Genomic DNA, 24,064 nt, shown 5'->3' on the forward strand with positions numbered 1-24,064 from the left:
AGACCTCGACCAAGTTGGAGGATTTTGCATCATTGCTGCCATTCATCATAGGGACTGCTTCCAAGGCCCACTCTTTCGGCCCCTCCATCGGAACCATAGCTAGTCATACAAGGTTATCGCCGGAGCTTTCTTGGTCTTACAACCGCGACACATAATCGCACCCATGCTTAGGGCTCCTGAATGCCTCACTCACCCCGGCTTTTAGACCCAAACTACCAAGGCTGGTGTGGTTGCATGTTACCCTGCAAAAGACTTAAGAACCGACTACCTACTAAGAGACAAAAGACATTAGAACCGCCGGCTGTGATAGCCCGGCACAAAAATGATGATCAACAAGTATTTAAAACCACCGAATCGTCACGTGATTAAAAGGGTATTACTTTTCTCCACATGTTTCGCTTAAGGTGTCGCAAAGCAAGGTACATGACATCTTAGGCCACGCACGAGTGGCTATACCGGACCACAAAAGAATGCCTTTACTAACCGGAGCTGGGTACACGAACCTTATTTGAATAGCGGCGTGCGAAGATATAAACCCAAGTCAATGATGGGTACCCCCGAAGAGGCCGGGCCTTCCAAACAATTAAGTCCAGAAGTATGCAAAAGCTTCACGTGAAAATATTTTTTTAAGATTTTTCAAACCGACGAATCATCCACATAAACCGGAGCAATCAAGTCCTCCGTTACCTCATTACTTGCAAAATTTCCAAAAACGGCTTAAGCCGTTGGCCGTTAACCTTGAAAACATTTCCATTTGAAGGGTTCACAATTTCAATTGCCCCATGGGGGAAAATGGTTTGTACAACGTAAGGACCAACCCAACGGGATCGTAACTTGCCCGGAAAAAGATGAAGTTTGAATTGTAAAGAAGAACTTTTTGACCGACTTCAAAATTTTTCCGTTGGATGTTCTTATCATGGAAATTCTTCACCTTGGATTTGTAAATGTCCGTATTATTGTATGCATCCCTCCGGATTTCTTCTAATTCATTGAGTTAGAGTTTGCGATGCGCGCCGGCGACGGGCAATCGAAAATTTAAAGTTTCAATGGCCCAATAGGCCTATACTCCAACTCTACCGGGAGGTGGCATGCCTTACCGTATACATGCCGATAAGGCAAAGCGCCTGGAACGGTCTTATATGCGGTACGATATGCCCATAAGGCATCGATCAAACGGAGTGACCAATCCTTGCGATTTGGATTGATGGTTTTCTCTAAAAGGTGTTTTACCACTCGGTTTGCAAGCTCGGCTTGTCCATTGGTCTGAGGGTGGTAGGCGGTAGACACCTTTTGCGTGATCCCATATTTCTTCATGAGTGCTTTAAAAGGCCGATTACAGAAATGAGAATCTTGATCACTAATAATGGCCTTTGGTGCCTCGAACCTTGACAAGATATTCTCCTTGAGAAATTCCAGCACCACCTTGTGATCGCTTGTCTTGGTAGCGATGGCCTCCACCCATTTTGAGACATAATCCACCGCTAGGAGAATGTAGAGAAAACCATAAGACATCGGGAACGGCCCTATGAAAACAATCCCCCAGCAATCAAACACTTCAACGATAAGGATATTGGTGAGGGGCATCATATTCCTCCGAGTCACCACACCTAATTTCTGGCAAGCTTCACATGTTCGGTAAAAAGCATAAGCATCCTTGTGAAGTGTGGGCCAATAAAAGCCACATTGTAGGACCTTTGCAATGGTCTTGGTATAGGAAAAATGGCCACCGCACTCCTTGGAATGGCAAAATTGCAAGATCCTTTGTTGATCCTCCTCCAAAACACAATGCCGAATAATAAGGTCCTCGTAAAATTTAAAAAAGATAAGGGTCATCAAAGACGAATCTTTTCACCTCAACGAGAAGCCGCCTCATATCCTGTGCACTCCAATGGCTAGGTAGTTGCCCTACTACAAGGTAAATGACAATATCAGCGTACTAGGGGCTCGTAGAAACAACAAACAGTTGCTCATCGGAAAACTTGTCGACAATTGGGAGATTGGCAGTTTGGTCCTCAAACTCTAGCCCGGACAAGTGGTTGGCTACCACATTCTTTACTCCTTTCTTGTCTTTGATAGTGAGGTCGAATTCTTGGATCAACAAGATCCAACGGATTAACCAAGCCTTGGCATCCTGCTTCGTGAAAAGATACTTGAGAGCAGCATGATCAGTAAAAACTGTGATAGGGGTTCCCACCTAGTACGATCTAAATTTGTCCAAAGCAAAAACGACCGCGAGCAAGTCCTTTTCATTAGTCGAATAGTTTATTTGTGCTTCATTCAGTGTTTTGCTCGCATAAGAAATCACGTAAGGATGTTTGTCCTTCCTCTGTCCAAGAACGACTCCCACGGCATAATCGATGGCATCGCACATCAATTCAAATGGGAGTTTCCAATCCGGAGTTTGCACAATTGGAGGAGAAGTAAGGCTAGACCTCAATTTCTGAAAAGCCTCATCTCAGGCACTGGACTTTTCAAAAGGTACATCTTTAGAGAGAAGATGACACAACGGACGCGAGATGGCGATGAAGTCCCTAGTAAACCGTCGGTAAAAACCAGCATGGCCTAAGAAAGAACGAATGTCCTTCACACACTTAGGCGTCGGAAGATTAGCGATCAAGTTGATTTTCGCTTTGTCCACCTCTATGCCCTTCTTTGATACGATATGCCCTAAGACAATGCCTTGTGTAACCATGAAAGGGCATTTCTCCTAATTCAACACAAGATTCTTCTCCTCGCACCTCACTAACACCTTTTCCAAATATTCCAAGCAAGATTCAAATGAGTCGCCGAACATCGAGAAATCATCCATAAACACCTCGACGATCTTCTCAATCATATCGCTAAATATGCCCATCATACACCGTGAGAAGGTTCCGAGCGCATTACACAAGCTAAATGGCATGCGTCGATAAGCGAACGTCCCAAACGGACAAGTGAACGTCGTCTTTTCTTGATCGGCCAAGGCGACCTCTATTTGGTTGTACCTCGAATAGCCATTGGGGAAGCAATAGAAAGCATGACAGGCAATGCGCTCTAGGATTTGATTGATGAACGGGAGAGGAAAATGATCCTTGCGAGTGCATGAGTTGAGCTTCCGGTAATCAATGCAGACACGCCAACTGGTAGTGACGCGAGTTGGCACAAGTTCATTATTAGCATTAGCCACCATCGTGACTCCGGATTTCTTAGGTACAACCTGTATCGGGCTAACCCATTTGCTATCAGCAATAGGGTAGATGATGCATACGTCTAACAACTTCAAGACCTCTGTTTTAACCACCTTTTTCATAATAGGATTTAAACGGCGCTGAGGTTGGCGGGAAGGTTTGATGTCATCCTCAAGATAGACGTGGTGAGTGCATAACGAAGGATCAATTCCTTGTATGTCGGTAATCGACCACCCAATAGCCTTTGTGCGCCGCTTTAATAACTCAAGGAGTTGAGATTCTTGGTGCTTGTCCAATGAAGAAGAAATCACAATGGGAAATGTTTCATCAGGCCCAAGGAAAGCATACTTGAGGGTGTCGGGCAAAACTTTCAAATCAAGCTTCAAAAAATGCACGCTCGAAGGGAGGGTCTTGCTTGCTAAGGAAGGCAACTCTTCAAATTTTGGAGACCATACGTCCGTCCTACACACTTCTTCCACATCGAGCAAGCAATACAAGTACTCCACCTCCGGTGAATCTAAAAATGTCGCCTCCTCGGCGGTAAGACATACTTCCAACGGATCTTTGTACAAGAAAGTGTCCACATGATCTTGGACCAACGAATCAATAAGGTCGACTTCATGGATACACTCATTATCCCCCATTTGGCTCCCGATATTAAACACGTTCATCTCCATCTTCATGTTACCAAAAGTGAGGTTGAGTAAACCACTTCGGCAGTGGATAACGGCATTAGCTGTGGCTAGGAATGGACGGCCAAGAATGACCGGAGTTGACGTTGACACTTATGAGGAGGGTACATGGCAAGTATCCAACACGATGAAGTCCACGGGATGGATAAAATTGTCCACTTGTACAAGTACATCCTCCACCATCCCTCGCGGAATTCAAATGCTTCTATCGGCCAACTGAAGTGTCACCGGAGTAGGCCTCATCTCCCCCAACCCAAGTTGTTCATAAATGGAATACGGAAGTAAGTTCACACTAGTCCCCAAATCGAGGAGGGCTTTTTCAATCTTCTTGTTGCCAATGGTGATTAAGATGGTTGGACAACCCAGATCCTTATACTTGGGAACCACATTGGTTTAATAATGGAGCTCACTTGCTCCGTCAAGAAAACCTTCTTTTGAACATTCAACTTACGCTTTTGAGTGCATAAGTCCTTGAGAAACTTGGCATACGTGGGGATTTGCTTGACCGCATCTACCAATGGGATATTAATTCTCACTTGCTTGAAAAGCTCATAGATCTCAACATTGGTATTGGCATGGGCCGGTGCCTTCAATCTTTGGGGAAAGGGAGCCAAAATTTGGGAGACGGGGGCCTTGGGCTCTTCCACCTGTGACGATTTCGGATGCTCACCAACTGGAGAAGGCTCCGAGGTTGGTGAGTCAATAGGAGGAACCGAAGCTTGTAAGACAATTGGTTTGACTAGGGGCTTGATAAGCTTGGGAGGAATGGCCTTGTCAACCTCCTTGCCATTCCGCAAAGTTGTAATAGACTTGGCTTTCTCAAGACTTAGCACCGAAGAGCTCGCCACATAATTTTGTCCTTGCGGATTGAGTTGGAAGCTTTCCCTTTTCTTGTTGGAGCATCCCCACCAAGTTGGTCAACTTTGCGATTTGATTCTTGAACTTCCCGAGCATTTGAGTGTTTTGCTCGTTGATGGCCGTTTGGCTTTGCATGAAGCATTGCATAGTGTCCTCCAAGGATCACTTTTGAGGTTGGAATTGATTTGGTCCTTGAGGAGGTCCAGGAGGTGCAAACCCCGGAGGTTGTTGATGTTGAGAGAACTTCAGTGCTCTTTGAGATTGAGGAGGCCGGAATGCTTGGTGTTGTTGAGGCGGTGGAACTTGTGGCGGTCTGGGAGGTTGAGGATTGCTCCATTGGAAATTAGGGTGCATTTTCCACACCGGGCTGAAAGTTTGAGAATAAGGGTCAAGCTGTTGATTAACGGCATTGAATTCCGTTCGCCCGGTTCCTTGAAAAATATCCATAACGGCGGGGAGCATTTGGCAATCTCCCGTAGCATGACCTGCAATTTCACACAAAACACAAATTTCCTCCACCTTGGCCACAAAGGCAGCACCGGTAACTTTATGGAGTTGCAGAGTTTTAATTTGATGAAAGAGCTGAGTGACCTTATGTGCAAGGTCGCTTTGCTCACTCAATTGAAATTTTTTGGAACTGCTCGGAACCGGATTAACCACATTTCTTTTAGAGGGGTCCGAGCAATCCCAATTTTGTATTTTTTCAGCCAATTCCTCAAAATAGTCCCACGCCGCATCAGGGGTTTTAGCCACGACTCCACCGACACACATGCTATCCATGAGAAGTTGAGTGCTTGGGAAGCATCCCTTCAACAAATACTCGACTCTTTGAAAAATTGGTAAGCCATGATGTGGAATGGAGTTTAGCAAATCGTTGTACCTCTCCCAATATTGATAAAATGATTCCCCCTCTTTTTGTTTAAACGTTTGAATCTAATTCATGAGTTCCTTTGTGAGATGTGGGGGGGAAAATTTCATGTAAAAAGCCTTTGATAAATCCGCCCAATTTGCCAAGGATTAGGGCCTCATGTTATTCAACCAAATCTTGGCTTTATCTTTCACAGAAAATAGGAAGAGTTTTAGCTTTGAGGACTCAAGCTGAGCAGGCGTGGACACTATTGTGGATACCAACTCCTCGAATGCCCGCATATGAGTGTAGGGGCATTCTTTGTCTTTGCCATAAAAAGAGGGAATCATGTTAATGTGATGCATTTTCACGGTGAAAGTATTCGCCTCGGTTGTGGCCGGAAGGACTATAGTGCGCCGCGGAGTAGTACGGGCCGGATTCATATAGTCACCCATAGTCCTTTCGGGCACCACCGGCGAAATCTCGCCTTCACCATTTTCGGCCATTCTTTCTCGAGGAGGGGTTCCTATAGAAAAAGGAGTTCTTTGGGGTGGTGGTGTCCTTGCTCGAACCTGACGAGGAGTTTTGGGTCGAGGAGGAGAAAAAGATCTATGAAGCCTTTTAGAACTCGGGCTCCGAAAGGCACCACGATGACCACCACACATACACTTCAAACCCCTTCTCGAGAAACAATGGATAACAAGACTAAAGTAAACAGACAAGAGGAGCTATGCCGCCGCCTCGATAAGTAAAGACAATGAAAGAAAAAGTAATATGTACTTACTCTAGCTTCGTTAGACCTCACGTTTGAGAAGCTAAGGTTAGAGGTATCCACTAGATTAAGTACAAATCACACAAAATAAAAGGAAGCGGGATACTTACAATGATTTGGCGAACCTCCAAAATAAGCTATAAAAGAAAGCGCTCCCCAGCAACGGCGCCAAAAATGCTTGCGACCTTAATGTCTATTGAAATAAGAATACCCCAAGCGTAGGTCTAGGTTGGTTGAAAGCATAATACCCGGAAGTCCGGGGTCGAATCCACAAGGAGCGCATCCATAACTCGTTTAGAAATTAGCTTGCGTAGAGATTTTAGCGTTAGGACCGCTAACCAAGTTTGGCGTTGAGACGGCCAACTGAGAGATTTTGGTGAAATGGCTACTTAACCTAACTACGGCTCTTTAACTGGAGATTAAACTAAAGGCTAGGCTTATGGATAATCAACACCCATAATGCAAAGGCAAACTTGATTCTTCTCTTTTTGGCAAGGATGTTAAAACATGGGTAGGGTTTTGAGACATTTAAACAAACACATGGAGGGACATAGCTCCAAGCATCAAATGTGGCAAGTAGCCTAACCCTTGCCTACATTTGATCAAGAAGATTAACACCTCTAAGTTTTGATACATAAAATTAACCCTAATAAGTGCTTAAGCTAGAAAACGAAGATTTATGAGAGAAGAAAAAGAAATACCCTTGGTTATGATATGTTAATCATCCTACAACCTAGCCTTACTACACTACACTACTCACACATACCAAAAGAAGACATGAAATGAGCAAGGGTAAAGATAAAAAAATACTAAACATTGATTAAATTCGAAATAAGCACAAGATCCTCGAAGAGGAGAAGATTCCTTAAAACTTTAATGAAGGTGAAATGCTTTGAATCCAAACAGATCGTACCTAAAAACCCTCCTCAAGACATGAATGAGGAGAGAGGTGAGAGCTAGCTTTAATGGAGGTAGAGAGAGAGAGTGTAGAAAAATCGATGCCCTAGAATCGGGCTCAAGCTGGTATATATATCCCTTTTACAGAACATTTACAAAAATGCCATTAAAAAATTTGCGCTGTAGCACCTGGTATCGATACCCAACAAAGAGGTATCGATACCGCCTTTATCTACTAGCCAGATTGCTTCACAGTATCGATACCCAAAGTTGGGGGTATTGATACCCTCTATTTCACTGGACAGTTTTGACTGCTTTCTTCCTTCGTTCGGCCTTTGAGAGCTCCGAGCTTTCTTTCCATGCTTTGACTGCTTCATTTGAGACTCGGGAGAGGATTTCCAATGTACCTCGCATACTAGAACTCTTCCGAATTCCTCCGGGGATTATTCGGAGCCTTGAAAACACTCTTTTCGCTCTGATTCCCTACTTTCCAACAAAAACACAACTTGCGTGTAAAATCAAATAGAAACAAGTATAAACCGCTTGCTAGTGCAGTAAAACTGGGATAGATAAGCCCCAACATTTACACTATTTAGGGCTTATCAGGTATACCAATATGTTCAACACCACTTATCCGATGAACGCTATGTTAGAGATTATTAAGGTAATTGGGGTGGAAAGAAATCAAGTCTTTGAAGAGAATTTCGTGATTATAGTAGCCTCTAAGGAAAGGAGACCACAGAATTATTGGAAGAAAAAAATATGGGAACGTGCATCAAAATTATTGCTTGAGCAACTCCACTAAAGCCTTATGTAATGCTCAAGCAACTCCATTAAAGCCTTATGTAATGCTCAAGCAACTTGCAGATTCCTTCTATCTATTTACTAGCGAATGCCGTGCCTGAAGGCACAGCGCAACACATTTTGAAGACAACTAAAGATACTGGTCGAACAATGAGCAAAGGGAGGGCATGTTGAAAAAAATGGGTAGGAACAAAGTAAAATATGGTATATGTGCAAGTCAAATCGAGATGCAAAAAATATTCAAGCCGGTCAAAAATTTAAGTGTACCACAGGCACGGGCATCGATTCGGAGTCGTGCCTGAAGGCACGGTTTGAACAATCAACACACAGAAACAAATAGTACTAAACTCATGTGCAATACATGGCTCAAACAATCAGCACACGCAAATTAATACTAAACTTGCATGCAATATACCAACCCCTGTCCAACAAATTCAACTATGCCACAAACAATAACGCAATATACCCATTGATAGAGAAAACTGTATAGATTAAGAAAAATGGTCACATAAACACCCAAAAAAAATATTTTTACTTAAATATTTTTTGATTAGCCTTTTTTTGAATACCCAACCAAAATATATATGAACATCCAGTTCTAGTAGTTTGGAACACCTAGCCCAAAAATAAAATGAATACTTAGCCTAAAACCAATTGAACATTCAGTCACAACCCAAGTACAACTCATCAAACCACATGCTACACTCTAGGTAAAATGTTAGTCTCGATGCAATATATTTTTGTTGTTGCAAAACTTTGATATGCTAATTACCTATGCCTGCAGCACTCCGCAGCAAAAAGTTTTATTTGTTAAGCCCCTACCTGTATGTACATCACTATCAATGATAATCCCAATCACTTATACCGAGTTAATTGCATTAATAGGATACACACTGAACTATATTAATCCAAACCATAAAACTCAAAACCAATACCATGTTGTATTCATAGAATCCAATTTTAACATGCATAAATAATCTAAAAATCTATATAGAGTCAAATATGATAAACAAATGTAGGGGGGAAAAAAAGGTGTTCAACATAGGTCTTATTGTCTTGAAATTTGTCTTTCCATCTGCCTCCCAAGAGTTTTTGTACCAACGCATATCTATTTCATCCAAAAAGCACAATTAGGAACATAAATAACAGCCTAAAAAAATAATTAATGAGCAAGAATCCCTTCTTGTAAAAGTAAAATGGTGACTAATAATAGTTACCTTAATTCTAGATCTCATTTATTCGTCTCTCAACACCATCATGGTACGATCATGACCTTTGTAGATGTACTTGTGGATATACTTAACAGATCTTATTCTAGGACAAACTTCCACATTGATATGAGAATTATATTTTCTTGAAAGGTATGTATTGTATGGCACCCACGTCCCTTTTATCAATTCGTTGACCCCTTACAGAGAGAGTAATCTAATAATGACATTGGTAGGCATACCTCATGCATAAAAATACGATTAACTTCTTGCTCATCATGAATCACCACAATTACATTTTTTTCTCGAAAACACATAACCTTTGTACTAAAAAAATAAAACAAAGAAAATATGAATCAAATATATAAATTCAGATTAAGCAATGCAATTGAGTAAACAGTTCTTACATTTTATGCAAGTCACCGTTGAGCTGTATAAGAAAATGAAGAATTCACCGAAAGCATAGGAAACAATTAATTTGATTATTACAACCAAGGTATAAAATGAAATGGTTCAATTCATATGGCCATAGGCACTTAGATTGTCCATGATTAGTTAAAGTCCCAAGAAGTTATCTGAAATTTGAAAGAGAGTAATAGTCAAAAGTTATCATTGGAATAACAACAGAAAACGTTTTAAAGATATATATAGAAACTCATAATATTAAATGAGTGACAAAAAAAAAAAAAAGAACACTAAACTCCAGTTTGCGGTGTGTTTGGTTAACATCATAAAATTTTCATCGATACATATACGGTAACGTTTAAAAGAGTGTCAATAATTACTGTTCTAATGAAACAAAGTTTAAAAAAATGAAAAAAAAAAAGGTTTACAATTACTCCATGTGTTAATTATGCAAAAAAATGTTGTTTCGACAACTATCAAAGAAAAAAAGAATAGGGTGTTAGTTAGTTTTGCACTCTTTCTTTTCCTATGTCGGTAGATATTAAAGGATATTAAAAAAAAAACGCCCCTAGCCTCAAGTAAACAACCCAATCGCTTACAATTTTCTGTAAACATGCCTCTCATCGTTCTGTTCTCTGTCATTTTGATTTCAAACTTTCTAGACATCCGATTTTATAACAAAGGCTCCACAATTTTTAAACACATAAAAGAAGAATAGTATCGGAAGGGGCTCCATAATTTTTAAACACATAAAAGAAAAATAGAATCTGAAGGAGCAGCACATAATTCTTTCGCGTTTTTTAATAATAGAGAAAACACATGTAACAAAAAAAGAGAGTAAACGCCATACTCTTAAAAAAGAGTAAATATCATAATCTTAATGAAAAGAAAATAGGTAGCAAATATACAGAAAATAATGGAAGAATGATGGAAGAACTCACATCGGTGATTTCGATGAAGTAAATTTTAGTGGTATTGAACTTCCCAAGAGAGACTGATTAAAAAAAAAACTTCCCAAGAGAGGGAGAGGAGGGGAGAGGTAGAGAAAGTATTGAAGAAGAATGTGAAAATCATATGAACAATGTATATAAAATTTTATTTTAGGTGATTCTGTGATGTACGTTTCACAGCCTAGAAATAGGAAGAGGAATGTTAGCTGATTTTGGTTTCAGTGATTTCGTACTTAAGTTATGATTTTGCTCTTCATTTGAAAAATGCCTTAATGGGTGCCGATCAAAAAAAAAATTAATGACTTAATGGGTGGTTTTTTAATACAATGCCTTAATGGGAGTAAATCAAGAATATAGCTATAAGAAAAAATAAAAAAAATTACCAATCAAATAAAATCACTCAAAAAATCATACCTTTTAGAGACCGTTGCTCTTCATTTCAAAAGTGCCTTAATGGGTGCCGATAAAAAAAATTAATACCTAAATAAGTGGTTTTGAATACATTGCCTTAATGGGAGTAAATCAAGAGTATAGCTATAAGGGAAAATAAAAAAATTACCAATCAAATAAAATCACTCATAAAATCATTCCTTTTAGAAACTAATATACCAGGAAGAGATTTTAAAAAATGTCTTAATGGGTGTCGATCAAAAAAAAATAATACCTTAATGGATGGTTTTTAATAGAATGCTTAGCATCCACATTGGGATCTCTACTTGCCCCTTTTAGTCAAACAAGAGAGGAAAACTTCATTTATAGGCTTTCATCAGCCTCGCCTCTGCTTGGTTTTAAATTGCCATTGCAACAGTGCCTCGTGATTTCCCACGAGGTACTATTCACACCCTACTGATTTTTTAATTAGTTTATATGAAACAAGCAATCTTCAATTCATTCTTTTAATAGTTCTCCTTTTTAAATGAATCAAGTTCCAGGACATGTTTCTTTTATTTCGCTAAAAAAAAAACCAAAAACGCACAAACACCAAAATACTCAGTTACGAAATATAGTCATTACGGTGTTCCCATGTATACCTCCAAATGATTAATGATTATGCCTTCGAGTGGTTATGTTACGCCATTTAGAGAGGACATCATAATAATGACATAACATTTTTTCAAACTTTTCATATTTGGTTCTAGGGCTCTCTTTTAGGGAGCTCGTTGAAAGTCTTAAAGCCAAAAAATCATTATGACTATTGAGGATAAAAAGATTAGAAAAATAAGATCTTTACATCGGTTCAAACAAATTAAAAATTGGAGCATTTAATTTTTTAACCATATTTTTTAACATATAAACAATGTAAAAAATTAAGTTCTCAAAATTTCAATTAGTTTGAATCGGTGTGAAAATCTTCTTTTTTTTTTAATCATTTTATCCTAAATACAAATATTTAATTAAAAAGAGAGTGAGCAAATAGTCTAATGCAGTGAACATTTTAAAAGTTGATAGCTAAAGTAATAAAGTGTCTTTTTGCTCTCTAATTTGATCCAAACTTTAAAGATACAGGTGCGGATGCTCTAATGGGAGTAAATCAAGAGTATAGCCATAAGGGAAGATAAAAAAAAATTATCAATCAAATAAAATCACTCAAAAAATCATTCCTTTCAGAGACCGTTGCTCTTCATTAAAAAAATGCCTTAATGGGTGCCGATCAAAAAAAATAAAATAATGCCTAAATAGGTGGTTTTGAATACAATGCCTTAATGGGAGTAAATCAAGAGTCTATAAGGGGGAAAAAAAAAATTACCAATGAAATCAAATTACTCAAAAAATCATTCTTTTTAGAAACCAATATACCAGGAAGAGATTTTAACAAAATGAAGGGTGGAGATTTATGCGAAGGTATAAATTTGAACTGTTAGTTGTCTTTTGAACTCAAAACCAGTCCTATCTTATTATATAGATATACAGTTTGGCTGGGATTTTAAGACTACTGAAGATAGGAGTGCAACCCTTCTCCAAAACTAAGAAATACCACTTCACCAATTGTTATTTTTTCAATTGATTTTTCAATGTGTCCACAAACTCTCTAGATGACATGGGTTCACTAGAAGTGTAGACCTTGCCTTTTGAGGCTTGGTCTCATTTTCGTAGTCTAGGTTTGTCTGCATTGCTTATAATGTTCCTAGAGCAACGGGTTGAGTCATTTATTTAGTTTTGTTCCTTTAATGTTTTTAGCATTTTTTGCTCTACTTTGGTGCTTGGTTCATGCTACTGTGGTACTGTTTTCTAAACTTTCATTTGGTATATGGTTATCGTGGCATATGGTCATATATATGGTTATCATGGCATATAGTCATACTAGTTTGCTATTAGTTTGCTCATCGATGTTATGATCTGTTGGACGTCTAATCTCCTTTCAATCCTTATTGTTCTAGGTATTTGTTTATGTGTGCTGTACCTTTGTCATTCCGTGACAAAAAAGGGGAGTAATATGTTGATTAACAAATAGTCTTTTCAGTGTTTATTTCTGCAGCTTCATAGGTCGTGATCAATTTGTTAAGTGATATGTTTTTTTTTTTTTTATCGGAAAAGTGAAACAATTTATAAAAAGGGGGTAAATCGAGAAAAGGACAACCAAAGGAAGATCTTGGTTGAGCCCAAATTTACAAAGACTTCCAACTGAAAGTTGGAGACACTCCTGAAAACTAGGTTACAATCTCAATTTTCTGACACCATCTAGGAAAATCTTGAACTACTCAACGGTGTAGATTTTGATGTCGAATTTCGCCTTCATCCACATCGCAACTCTAGTTTTGACAAGATCCCCCACCTTCCAAACTTGTTTTGTTGAGTTGTTGAAGATAGTGTCGTTTCTCACCAACCAAAGGGACCACAACGTCGCATAGAAGCAAGCTTCCCATATATGTTTCTCCAAGTTGTAAAATCCATTAGCAATCCACCATTTTGCTAATTCTAGGACAGAGGATGGGCAAACCCATGTGATGTTCCACCAATCCAATATCTCGACCATACACTCCATGAGAAATGGCAGTGAAGAAATAAATGCTGATGAGTTTCAAGGTTCAAGGAGCATAGGGGGCATAAAGCTAATTGAATCTCATTGATCAAGTTTCAGCTGAGAAGGACTGACCTTGTTACAGCTCTTTCCTTTACAACCATCCAAGCAAAGATTTCCACCTCAGGAGGGCCCAAGTTCTTCCATAAAGAACCCAACAGCGTATTGCTCAAGTAGTGTAGTAGTTCCCATTGCCCAAAAGCAGACTTGACAGAAAAAATTCCATCACCCGTCCATCTCCACTGCCATGCATCCGGCTTCGATGGGTTTAGAATAACGCGCCGGAATCTTCGTTTCAAATTATCCAACTCTTGCTTCTCTCGGCCAAACATGTCCCTTCTGAACAAAAAATTCCAAGATCCCTCTGCCCTCAAATTGCTGATCAACGTCACTTTTTGAGTAGATAAAGAAAATAGTTTGGGATAATCTTCTTTCAAAGACGACTCTCCTAACCACACATGTTCCCAAAACAAGGTTGCATCACCTGAGTTTACCTGGACTCGAAATCTGTCTCGGATGGAGTAACCCAACGGTGATGAGGGATTATCTAGAGAACATATATCTGACCATATTCTTGATGAAGAGCCAGAGCCGTGCGCATAGGGTAGCCAACAGTTAGTTTCCAGATCGTACTTTCCTCGGATCACTTTCACCCATAGCGCTTTTTTATCCTTGCCAAATCTCCACCACCATTTTGCCAAGAAAGCTAGGTTTTGTTGTACCATTTTCTTTACCCCCAATCCTCTGATAGCTTTCTTCCGGATAATCTCATCCCACTTGACCAAGTTCATTTTCCTTTTGTCGTTCATATCACCCAAAAATATTGCCTTTGCATTTTCTCCAATTTCCTCGCAACAGCTGCTGGCATTTTAAACAAAGACATGAAATATATAGGAATGTTTGCAATATTTGAGTTCATAAGAGTCAATCTTCCCCCAGTAGAAATACAACAAGATTGCCATATACTCAATGCTTTTTCGGCCCTTTCAATGATGGCGTCCCACGTTTTGATCCTCCCTAGATTAGCACCTAAAGGCAAACCAAGATACTTAATTGGGAGCTGTTAAGAGATATGTTGTTAAGAATGTTTTATCATTGAAGTGCCAAAGGGGGAGATTGTAAGGTCACATTTTTATTTGGCAAATTTAATGACAAAAATACATTGATTTGCATCTCTTATTATTGAGTTGTAACTTATTTATTTTCCCTTTTAGAGTGTCTGTTTAGGAAGTGGAAGGAAATCAATCATATGTTGTATTTGGGAGTTAGAGATTATTAAGGTAATTGGGGTGGAAAGAAATCTAGGTCTTTGAAGAGAATTTTGTGATTATAGTAGCCTCTAAGGAAAGGCGATCACAGAATTATTGGGTGGAAAAATATGGGAACATGCATCAGAATTATTGCTCCAGCAACTCTAGTAACAATAATTCTACAACCACATCCACTTTACACACCCATACACACCAATGTGTGGGCTAGTGTGTAGTGTGTGTGAAGCCCACACATTTGTGTGTATGGGTGTGTGTTTGGGTGTGGTCCTAGAACTTCTCCTCTAGTTAAGCCTTATCCAGTGATCGAGCAACTTGCAGATTCCTAGACTTTGGGTTGATACTGTGTAGTGAAGTGCATAGCACTGTGCTGTAGACCTCCGAGCCATCGGATCGTGCATCCGTCAGCTTAGATCTCATCTCGACAACTAACGATCGAGAGCCGTTCATTGCTGACATGAGATCCGAGCCGTTGGATGCACGATCCGACGGCTCGGAGGTGCGCAACAGCATGATGCGCACATCACTGCACAACACCATCCCCAATTCAAGATTCCTTCTTTCTACTTATATACAGTTTGGCTGGGATTTTAAGACCACTGAGGATAGGAGTGCAACCCTTCTCTTGCTCCAAAATTGAGAAATACCCAAGGGAGATTTTAGTTTGTCTCTTGGAGGTAAGATTACTTGTAACTGTACAATACTTTATAGTATTTGATTTCCTCCCGTGGTTTTACCATTTTTAAGGGATTTTTCATGTATATCTTTGTGTTCATCGTTTATTATTTTTCGATTCCATTTATTTTGCTTGTAGAGTATTCGGATAGCAAAAAATGATTTTTCAACCCGCTCCACCAATAATTAAAACTGAAGATATTATCACCATGGATGAAGCCAGAATTTTAACCTAGGGTGGCATTATTGGCAATGGGTTGATGCACGTATCTGCTATTTGACTTTTTATTTGAGCCTAAAATGTCACGGCATCCAAAACAAATTACTCCGTATAATTGTATATGGATAATAACAATATTAGTCCTCCAAATTGTGCAATCTATGATCTTGTAACTCCCAAAGTTTCTTGACCACGACCCCAGCCACTCATCTCCATCTAAATTGTCGCATTCTTTAAATGACAATGAACAAATCAAACTCCACATCTGGTTGGAGAAGGCCGCAACCATCCACTGAGCTATTATATTTTTATCAATATAAGTATAGGACCACACGCAGAAACACACAAATACTAACACATATATACACTCACACTAGGTATAAGCCCTATACAAACTGGAGGTGTGCAGTGTGTGTGGGGCTCACCCCGATTGTGAGTGTGTGTGCGCGCGCGCATGGTGGTAGCATTGTTAATTGGTATTATTTCAGATAAATAAGTTTGTTCATTCATCTTAAAAGTAATTATATTAAACAATACCATTCGATCTCCCTGTTGAACATTTTTTTTTAAAGAACAAGAAATACTGATATATTTAACCTACAATTGTTGAGTTCAACTGTTCATCGGACGTTGAACCCGGCAATAGTTAACCGTTGAACCCGGCAATTGAACATGGGTGGAAAACATTCAGAAGACTTTAGGAAATCCAGTAGTAGAAAATTGGACCAGGAAGTTGAACTAATGCATTTAATATGATCGAGTGAAGTTACACTCAACTGTCAAGCTGTCAGTGTATCTATCAAGCAAGTGGAAACATATGACTAATGATTTTTGACTTTTACCTTACCATTCAGCACGTATTTCTTAGTTGGCATATTTTTTTTGTTTTTATTTATTTAATTTTTTATTTATGTAAATAATTAGTTCGACTCGATAAGAGCAATTGGAATAGTAAAAAATTTTAATAAAAATTCAATATCTTTTGAATTAAGATAGAAATAAATTAAGAATTCTAGTTGGAAGATAACGAGAATTTTTAAAAGCATTAACACGTTTCAATATAATATAGTCACAAAAGGGAGATAACCAGAATTTCATAGCAATAATTTATTGAATAAAACGGAGTTACTAGAGCTAATGGCAATTAGGGCCTGTTTGGCAGGTTCATTTTTGCATTTTCGGTTTCCCCTTTTCCCATTTTGGCTATTTGGCTGAGAAACAGAGAACTCATTCCATGAGAATGGGTTTTAGATTTGAACAATGGAGAAGAGAAGTGAAAAAGAGGCTTGGAGGAGCATTTTCCATTTTTCGGTTTCCCATTCTCATTCAAAAGGCACACAAAAAGACCACCATACCCTCTCTGTTTCACCATAATCCCCCAAAACCCCTTCCATGAACGTTATACTCTCACCAGTCAAGAAAACCCCACTCCAACTCTCCGACGACAACTACCGCAAAATTGAACTCCACTACTCGATCTCCATGACGGTGACGATGGCAAAATCAAACTCTACAACGATGACAACGGCAAAATCAACTCAATGGCAAAATAGGAGATGGGTTTGAGATTTGAGACTTGATTTCAATTCGTCTGTCTCAGATGGGTTTGAGATTTGATTTCAGTTCGTCAAAATCGAAGATGGGTTTGAGATTTTACAGCAAAATAGAAGATGGGTTCTCCCAAACCATTTGATTCTGGAAGTCAGACTCTGTGTTTGCAAATAACCCTAACCATTGGGTTCTTGAAGTTAGAATTCAAAGGGGGAGAAGATGGGTTCTCTATAGCGGGGGGGTGATTTTTAATTAACAGGAGTTTTATTTTTGTAACATAGGTAGGGGCAATATAGTAAAAAACTAACTTATAATTCATTTTCATCCAATATCTCTCAAATACTACTCTTATTGCAAAATACATTCTGCACATTTCATCCAAACACTCTACCAAATTCAAAATACTTTCTGACCATAATCCAAAAAGTCAGAAAGTCAAAAAGTTAAAAATGAAAAGTTAAAAAATAGGCTCCCAAACACCCTTTAGTCTTTTCCTTATAAACGAGAGTCTCTTATTGAGCCCTATTATTTGTCAAATTTTTTTTATAGCAAAATAAATATTTCTATTCACCATTTTTTTCATCCTTTATTGGGATACCCTGTTTCAAATTGCTCCTCTCTTTAAAATTGCCAATACGTCTTAATGTTTTTTTTAAACTTTATTTCATAAAACTAATTAAGATATGTCAAACAAGTTCCATATTACATAGGAATATAAGAAATGTTATAAAGTTAAACATATCTACAATTCTCTGCGGGTTCTAAAAAAGTGAAAAGAGACCAAACACTTTGATACAAATTGAGTAGATTTTGAGCAATACTACAGACACAGTTGTTCAAACACAAACATCCCAAATTAATTCAGATGTTGACAATGATATGCTTGGAGCGATCCGATACATGTGAATTCCACAAAACGCACATGTGATTCACACAAATCAAGTAGCCCTGATCTGAGTTTAAACGTATGAGTCCGAACTATTTTTCACAAACTTTTTTATCGTAGATGAACCTCACCATATGAGAAGTTACCCCCGAGGTACAAAGTTCCAAACTATGCACATGAAATCCACACACATTCAACGGCTTAATTTTGACGTATTTGTGTTAAATATGTACATGTCAAAAAAAAAAAAAAAATTTTAAACTTTTTAGGTTTGAAGACCCTTCATTCTTCAATGTGAAAAGGTACTTAAAGGTCCATGTGAGCTTTTCACTACATGTTCCCTTGTAGACTAGTTGCAAGATTAGGAAAGCCTATATATGCATGCACCAACTCTTTCCCTCTGTAAACGTGGACATGTACTATCTTTTTGTGTGTATATATATAGTAAAGAGAAAAATAAGTGATTTTCCGCTTGAAAAAAAAAAAAAAAAAAGAGAAAAACAAGTAAAATAATGAGAAGTAATTTTGACACTTTTCAAATTGATAATCGCACTTTAAAAAGAAAGTATCAAAATCAATTTCAAAGTAATTTTCTATTGGAGTTGTTGGACATTGGACTTGACCATGACCATGAGTAATAATGAGGTTTCCATATCTCGAAATATTTTTCCCTCAACCAAAATCCAAAGGGATTCTGCCAAAAATCTGCACGAACAGTAAGAAAGCAAATCTAATAAAAGTCTCCTATGTGTGTTCTTCGTTTCGTACAACTTACTGACCATCACTCTGTCTACTACGCTAGTGGGAGTATTACTACTTAGATAGGTTAAATTACGCTCTTGGGTCCAAAGTACAACCAAACTATTTCCAATTGAGCCATTAATCTATATGTTTTTTCATGTGTAATACTACTTATAACCACGATATGTTATTGTCAATGTGGTCGAATAGGCAATTGCGAAGCAACACGTGGCACTTAAACAAAGGAAAAAGTGAGAAAGGTAAAACTCGTTTTCGAGAAATAGCTAGTTAAAATAATTAAGTATTTAAGGGCCTTGTAAATGCAAAAAGAACAAGAAAAACTCTTGGCGCCATGTAATTAGTTTGTTAGAAAAATAGGCCAATATTTATTGGTTATAAGCTCAAATTAACCAATAGTTGGCCAATGTATTTGACTCTCAAATTATGTTTATGTGTTTGGATCTACAATATATAGGCGAAACAATGATGGCCTTCTATACTACCTTTGAATAGTAGAAAATGGCAGTGACAATATGGAGATAATTAATTAGCTAGGCTCTTTCCCTAAATCAATTCTATATCAATGATACATATTGTCAAAGTATTGAATGGTATTAATGGCCGGTGAGTAATCCAAATCTATCATGCCTTCTTGTAAACATATTGTCTAGACTTCTCTAGCCTTGAAAGATTTCAAGCTCATTACGAATGAGACATCATAGAGTAGCAGTGGATGCTATGGGACCAGATATATATCATCGATAGGGACGTATAATTAATCCCTCGAATGGAAAAGACTTCAAGTGTAGCAGTCGAGCTTTGGGCCCTATGAGATGGCTCTTATCGGTAAATACAATCTCAGAGGTGGACATGGATGTAAGGATCAAAATTGATTAAGCAATGTTCCTAGCTACAGATAATTGTTGCTAGAGCTTGAAACTAAGGACGCACGTTTTACTGTTTCATGGTGTTGATGGTTTTACAATTTTACGAACATGCATTTTATGTTTCTAGTATTTCATTTTCAAATAATGTTAGAGAGGAGGTGTAACCCATAAGAGTGTTACCAGACGTACGTGCGGCTTGCTTAAATTTTATCAAACGCCTGTTAGTTGCATGAAACAAAATATAATAAAAGTTGAGTACCAGATTGAAAAAGTTAAAAGTTCAACAGACAGAGTGAGAATAAACTAAAACTCCAAGGGTTAAAGATTAGATTACTCTAATAGAGAATGGGGAAAGTGAGAGAGAGAGAGAGAGAGAGAGAGAGCATTAAATCAAACAACACAAAAAGAGAACTGTAGAAAGGAGGGGGGACAAGTTATCCTGTTATGGGGTTCGAAAACAAACAGTGCCAATTCCTTAGTTGGCCATTAATATGGAATGGGACCAAACACCCACCTAACCTTTATAAGATGTCATACATCATAACACCCCCGATCTCTTCTGTCACGATAACCTCTGCGCACAAAAACTTATATGCCTCTATGCCGACGAGCTTTTCAATCGTTGGATTTAAATTCAACTGCGGAATATGGATTTTCAGCACAGAGAATTATGCCTCCTTCTGTTATTTTTGTTACATATAACTCCGAGTCATGCTCATCTTCACCAATTTTAGGTCCAATTTTATTGTTCATTTACGGAGAGCTCTATTAAAATCGAACCAAAGCTCTATGTATTTTCTCCCAATGGACCGGCCCTCAAGAAGTACATGGGGAATTTTTAATCTGGTTAGATCTTAGAAAAAACAAACCCGTAAGTCTCGGATATTGACCACTGAATCAGGTTCCCTACTCGTTACTCCTCCTACTACTATTTTTTTCCCTGTCCACTTCCTTCGCTTTCTTTTCTCGGCATTTGATAAAGTGGAAAATCTCTTAATTTTTTACTCTTGTTATGTTTCTAGTACTCCTATCACTATTCCTTTTATTACTCCAAGCCCCTAACAAAAGTCCCATTTCAAAACAAATGCTTTTTCAAACTTTCCAACTTTCTGCTTCCAACACTACCACTTTAAGAAGCATCCGATTACTTTTAATAAGTCCTCTCCCTCCCTCTCTCTCTCTCTCTCTCTCTCTAAACAATACACAATCCTCAATCTAATACACCCAATTGCCCATTCAAGTGTCCAGGTTTCCTGCTCTTCCGATCCTTGCCTTTTGTCTCCTCAAAAAGCTCCCAAACTACCCACTAATTCGGTATTTCCACTCCACCACCACCGCCTCTCTCTCTCTCTCTCTCTCTCTCTCTCTCCTATAGTTCTGGAAAATGGGTATTTGCAAGAGACCACTAGTTCAACTTCTTTGGGTGGTGATGGTGTTCATCTTCGCTTTCGGTCAATGCCATGGTTCAAGAAGCACTAATGTCATGTTCAACGTCAATCCCACGTCTCAGAATTCAGGTCAGTTCCTGGGCTTCTTGCCCAGAAGTATACCGATACCGGTCTCCGGCCCGTCAAGGAAGCACAACGGTATCGGGTTACAAAGCTGGAAATCACCTTGAGAAAAAAAGAGATCCCAATTGTGAGAGGCTAGCTTTCTCTCAGATGATCAAGGTGACGTATTCTAGTGGTATTTTCTTCACACTTTTTTGGAAAATATATGAAAGGGCTGATGATGATGGTGATGGGTTCGTGTAAATGGGTTTGATTGGTACTCATTTTTTGGGCTTTAGTGATGAAGAAAATATATATATTTATATATGATCATGTGTTGTTTCATTTCCATGGCCTCATGGAATAGCCAGCCATATGTGGGATGGGACTGGTTGGTTTACTTGGTATAAATCCAAACTTCTTTGTTGCTAATTGTTAGTTAATTGCTTGCTTTGCTGATGGGGTACTATCCTTTTTGTCTAGGTGTACAAATTTTGTACATGTAATCTTGGCATAATATACGTGAAACTTTTTACTCTGTGGAGATATTTAGAAGCTTTGTACATCCTTCTTGTTTTGGGTCTCGGGTGGCTTATACCATTGTGCTCTTGATCTGTTCAATCTTTGTATTTCATTTCAAAAATTAATGAACTTCTTTTGACGAGAAAAGAAAACAGAAACTCTAGCTCGCCTTTTTATTGTAGAAGGAACATACATGATAGTTTCGGGGCGTATGCTGTAGTACCATGAGTCTGTTTAATCTTTGTATTCCATTTTAAAGATTAATTAATTTCTTATGCCAAGAAAACCGAAACTCTAGCTCCCTTTTTTATTTTAGAAGGAATATACAGGATACATTGTAATCAAGGACGAAACCAGGATTTTATCCTAATAGTGGCGAAATGTATACTAAAAAAATCTAGTGATGACAAAACTATATAAGTTGAGCATAAGTTTTTTTTTTTTTTTTACATATAATAATTGCATTTTTAAAATTCTTGTCGTGGCGGTCGCCGTCACTAGACCTCCTAATCCCATCCTTGATTGTAATAACCGTGTTTACTTGGTATTTTTCAATACCTCATAAAATACGTTTTTGATACGTATACTAGATTGTATAAGAGCAGTCGTGGATCATTTGAAATGTAAACATGTTGGTTCTGTGGCAGATCTCTTCTTGAAATTCTTTCACTTCCCCCCACCCTTTATTCCTCTAATAAAAATATTTCATGTTAGAGGTTTTGAAATACGTATGAGTAATAATCGTATGTATCTGCTAGTATAGTAAATACGTATGGATGACATTTTATTATACCGAATTAATGTTATTTTCGTATTTTTGTTTTAAATCTAAACACAATAAAAAGTTCAAAAGAACACAACAGCTTAATTATATTCCCAAACTAATTGGAGGTATTAAAGTACATACCCGTAATACATATAATTATGTAGTAGCACATAGTAATGGATAACAATGGCTCACAAAGGTTCAAAATCTTCAATATGCATTAGGTATCCGCCCATGGTTTGTTTTTTCCCTTGGTACTAAAGAGTACTGTCCGAATCGACTTATACGCATTTCAGCTAATCCTCTTTACACGCATTTTAACTAACCATCTCTTTGGTTTGATCAAAGACAAGTCATGCATATCGCGACTCGCAAAAATTACTTTCTCACGATTTGATTCTAAGAAATCAGTCTGCCCACGTTTAAAAACCTTGCATGTTATACTACAAAGAAACAATTGAATGCCCATTGATGGGTTACATCAAAATGGGTTAGTTTCTAATCTCATAATCACATATCATTTGATTGAAAGATTAGTAGGTGACAATCATCAGACGATAAGGTGCATGTAGTAGTATGGTCATAGATTGAGTCATTCCTTCCACCAAACATTGTGATGTAGTCGTAGTACTTGGTTTTCAATCAATCAATAAAACTGTTCATTGCCATTGGTTTCAAGCAAAATTCCTGAATTTTACAACTCATCTCCAGTCCCCATGAGGGGTAGATATGTAGGTGTACTTGATTTGAACGCCTTTGACAAGGCAGGATGATTAGCTAGCTAGCTGTGACTGAACCCGTCCTACTTGCTAGCTAGGTTACATCACTGTGTTGTGTGTGTGTTTTTCTTACAGAAGTTTCTACTCTCCTCATCAATATAGGAAGGCAAAAGTATACATATATTTTGTTGTTTTTCTTTTGGTTTGGAGATGAATAAATGTTAGTACAATTTTTTTTTTTTTTTTTTGTGTTAGAAAACTATTTATGAATTGTGAAATATAGATGCAATTAATTCATGCAGTTCGATTGTCAGCAACCCCACCCCCAACGGCAGCACCACCACCACCACTACTACTCCAGCTTTTGGGTCAGAGTGAAGAGCTCGGGCCCGTCACGGGCTTCATTTTGATGATTAAATTTATAAATTTTATAAAATCAAGAGCTATATCATCTAAACGAATTTGAGGGTCTATTGGAAATATATCGAGAGGTATATATACTGAATCAAATCACATTTAGTTATGAAAAAATAATTGAGTGGTTCATTCTTTTCAAGAGAGATTGTTCAATTAGATGGCTATCGACATTTTGATTAAAAGATTGTTTGTTTTAAAATAATTTACGCACTAGGACCTGTAAAATGGATCCTCAAATCAAATTATTCTTGTTGGACTCCATAAGAGAACAGAAAGTCTACGGTTACCGATCGGGAAATCCCG

The 24,064-nt window shown here is 38.1% G+C and overlaps 1 protein-coding gene and 1 non-coding gene across 2 annotated transcripts; one reads left to right on the plus strand and one right to left on the minus strand.

Moving 5' to 3' along the window:
- Positions 1–4,054: 4,054 nt before the first annotated feature.
- LOC131303083 (uncharacterized) lies at positions 4,055–5,488 on the minus strand. Its single transcript, XM_058329872.1, has 3 exons — positions 4,935–5,488; positions 4,270–4,744; positions 4,055–4,183 (listed from the first exon to the last, which is right to left on the minus strand). The coding sequence occupies exons 1-3, from the start codon at positions 5,486–5,488 to the stop codon at positions 4,055–4,057; spliced, it is 1,158 nt and encodes a 385-aa protein (XP_058185855.1).
- A 70-nt stretch (positions 5,489–5,558) lies between these two features.
- Positions 5,559–5,665, plus strand: LOC131305761 (small nucleolar RNA R71). Its single transcript, XR_009193322.1, has one exon. It is a non-coding gene; the product is annotated as a small nucleolar RNA R71 (small nucleolar RNA).
- The last annotated feature ends 18,399 nt before the right edge of the window (positions 5,666–24,064 follow it).

The sequence above is a fragment of the Rhododendron vialii genome, chromosome 10a, assembly GCF_030253575.1.
Source record: "Rhododendron vialii isolate Sample 1 chromosome 10a, ASM3025357v1".
NCBI lineage: Eukaryota > Viridiplantae > Streptophyta > Magnoliopsida > Ericales > Ericaceae > Rhododendron > Rhododendron vialii.

Coding starts and splice junctions, on each gene's coding strand:
- LOC131303083 (XM_058329872.1), bottom strand. CDS start 5,488: ATGTGTGTCGGTGGAGTCGTGGCTAAAACCCCTGATGCGGCGTGGGAC. Junction 4,745..4,934: donor CAACATCAACAACCTCCGGG/GTTTGCACCTCC, acceptor CAACAAGAAAAG/GGAAAGCTTCCAACTCAATC. Junction 4,184..4,269: donor AGGTTTTCTTGACGGAGCAA/GTGAGCTCCATT, acceptor GGCAACAAGAAG/ATTGAAAAAGCCCTCCTCGA.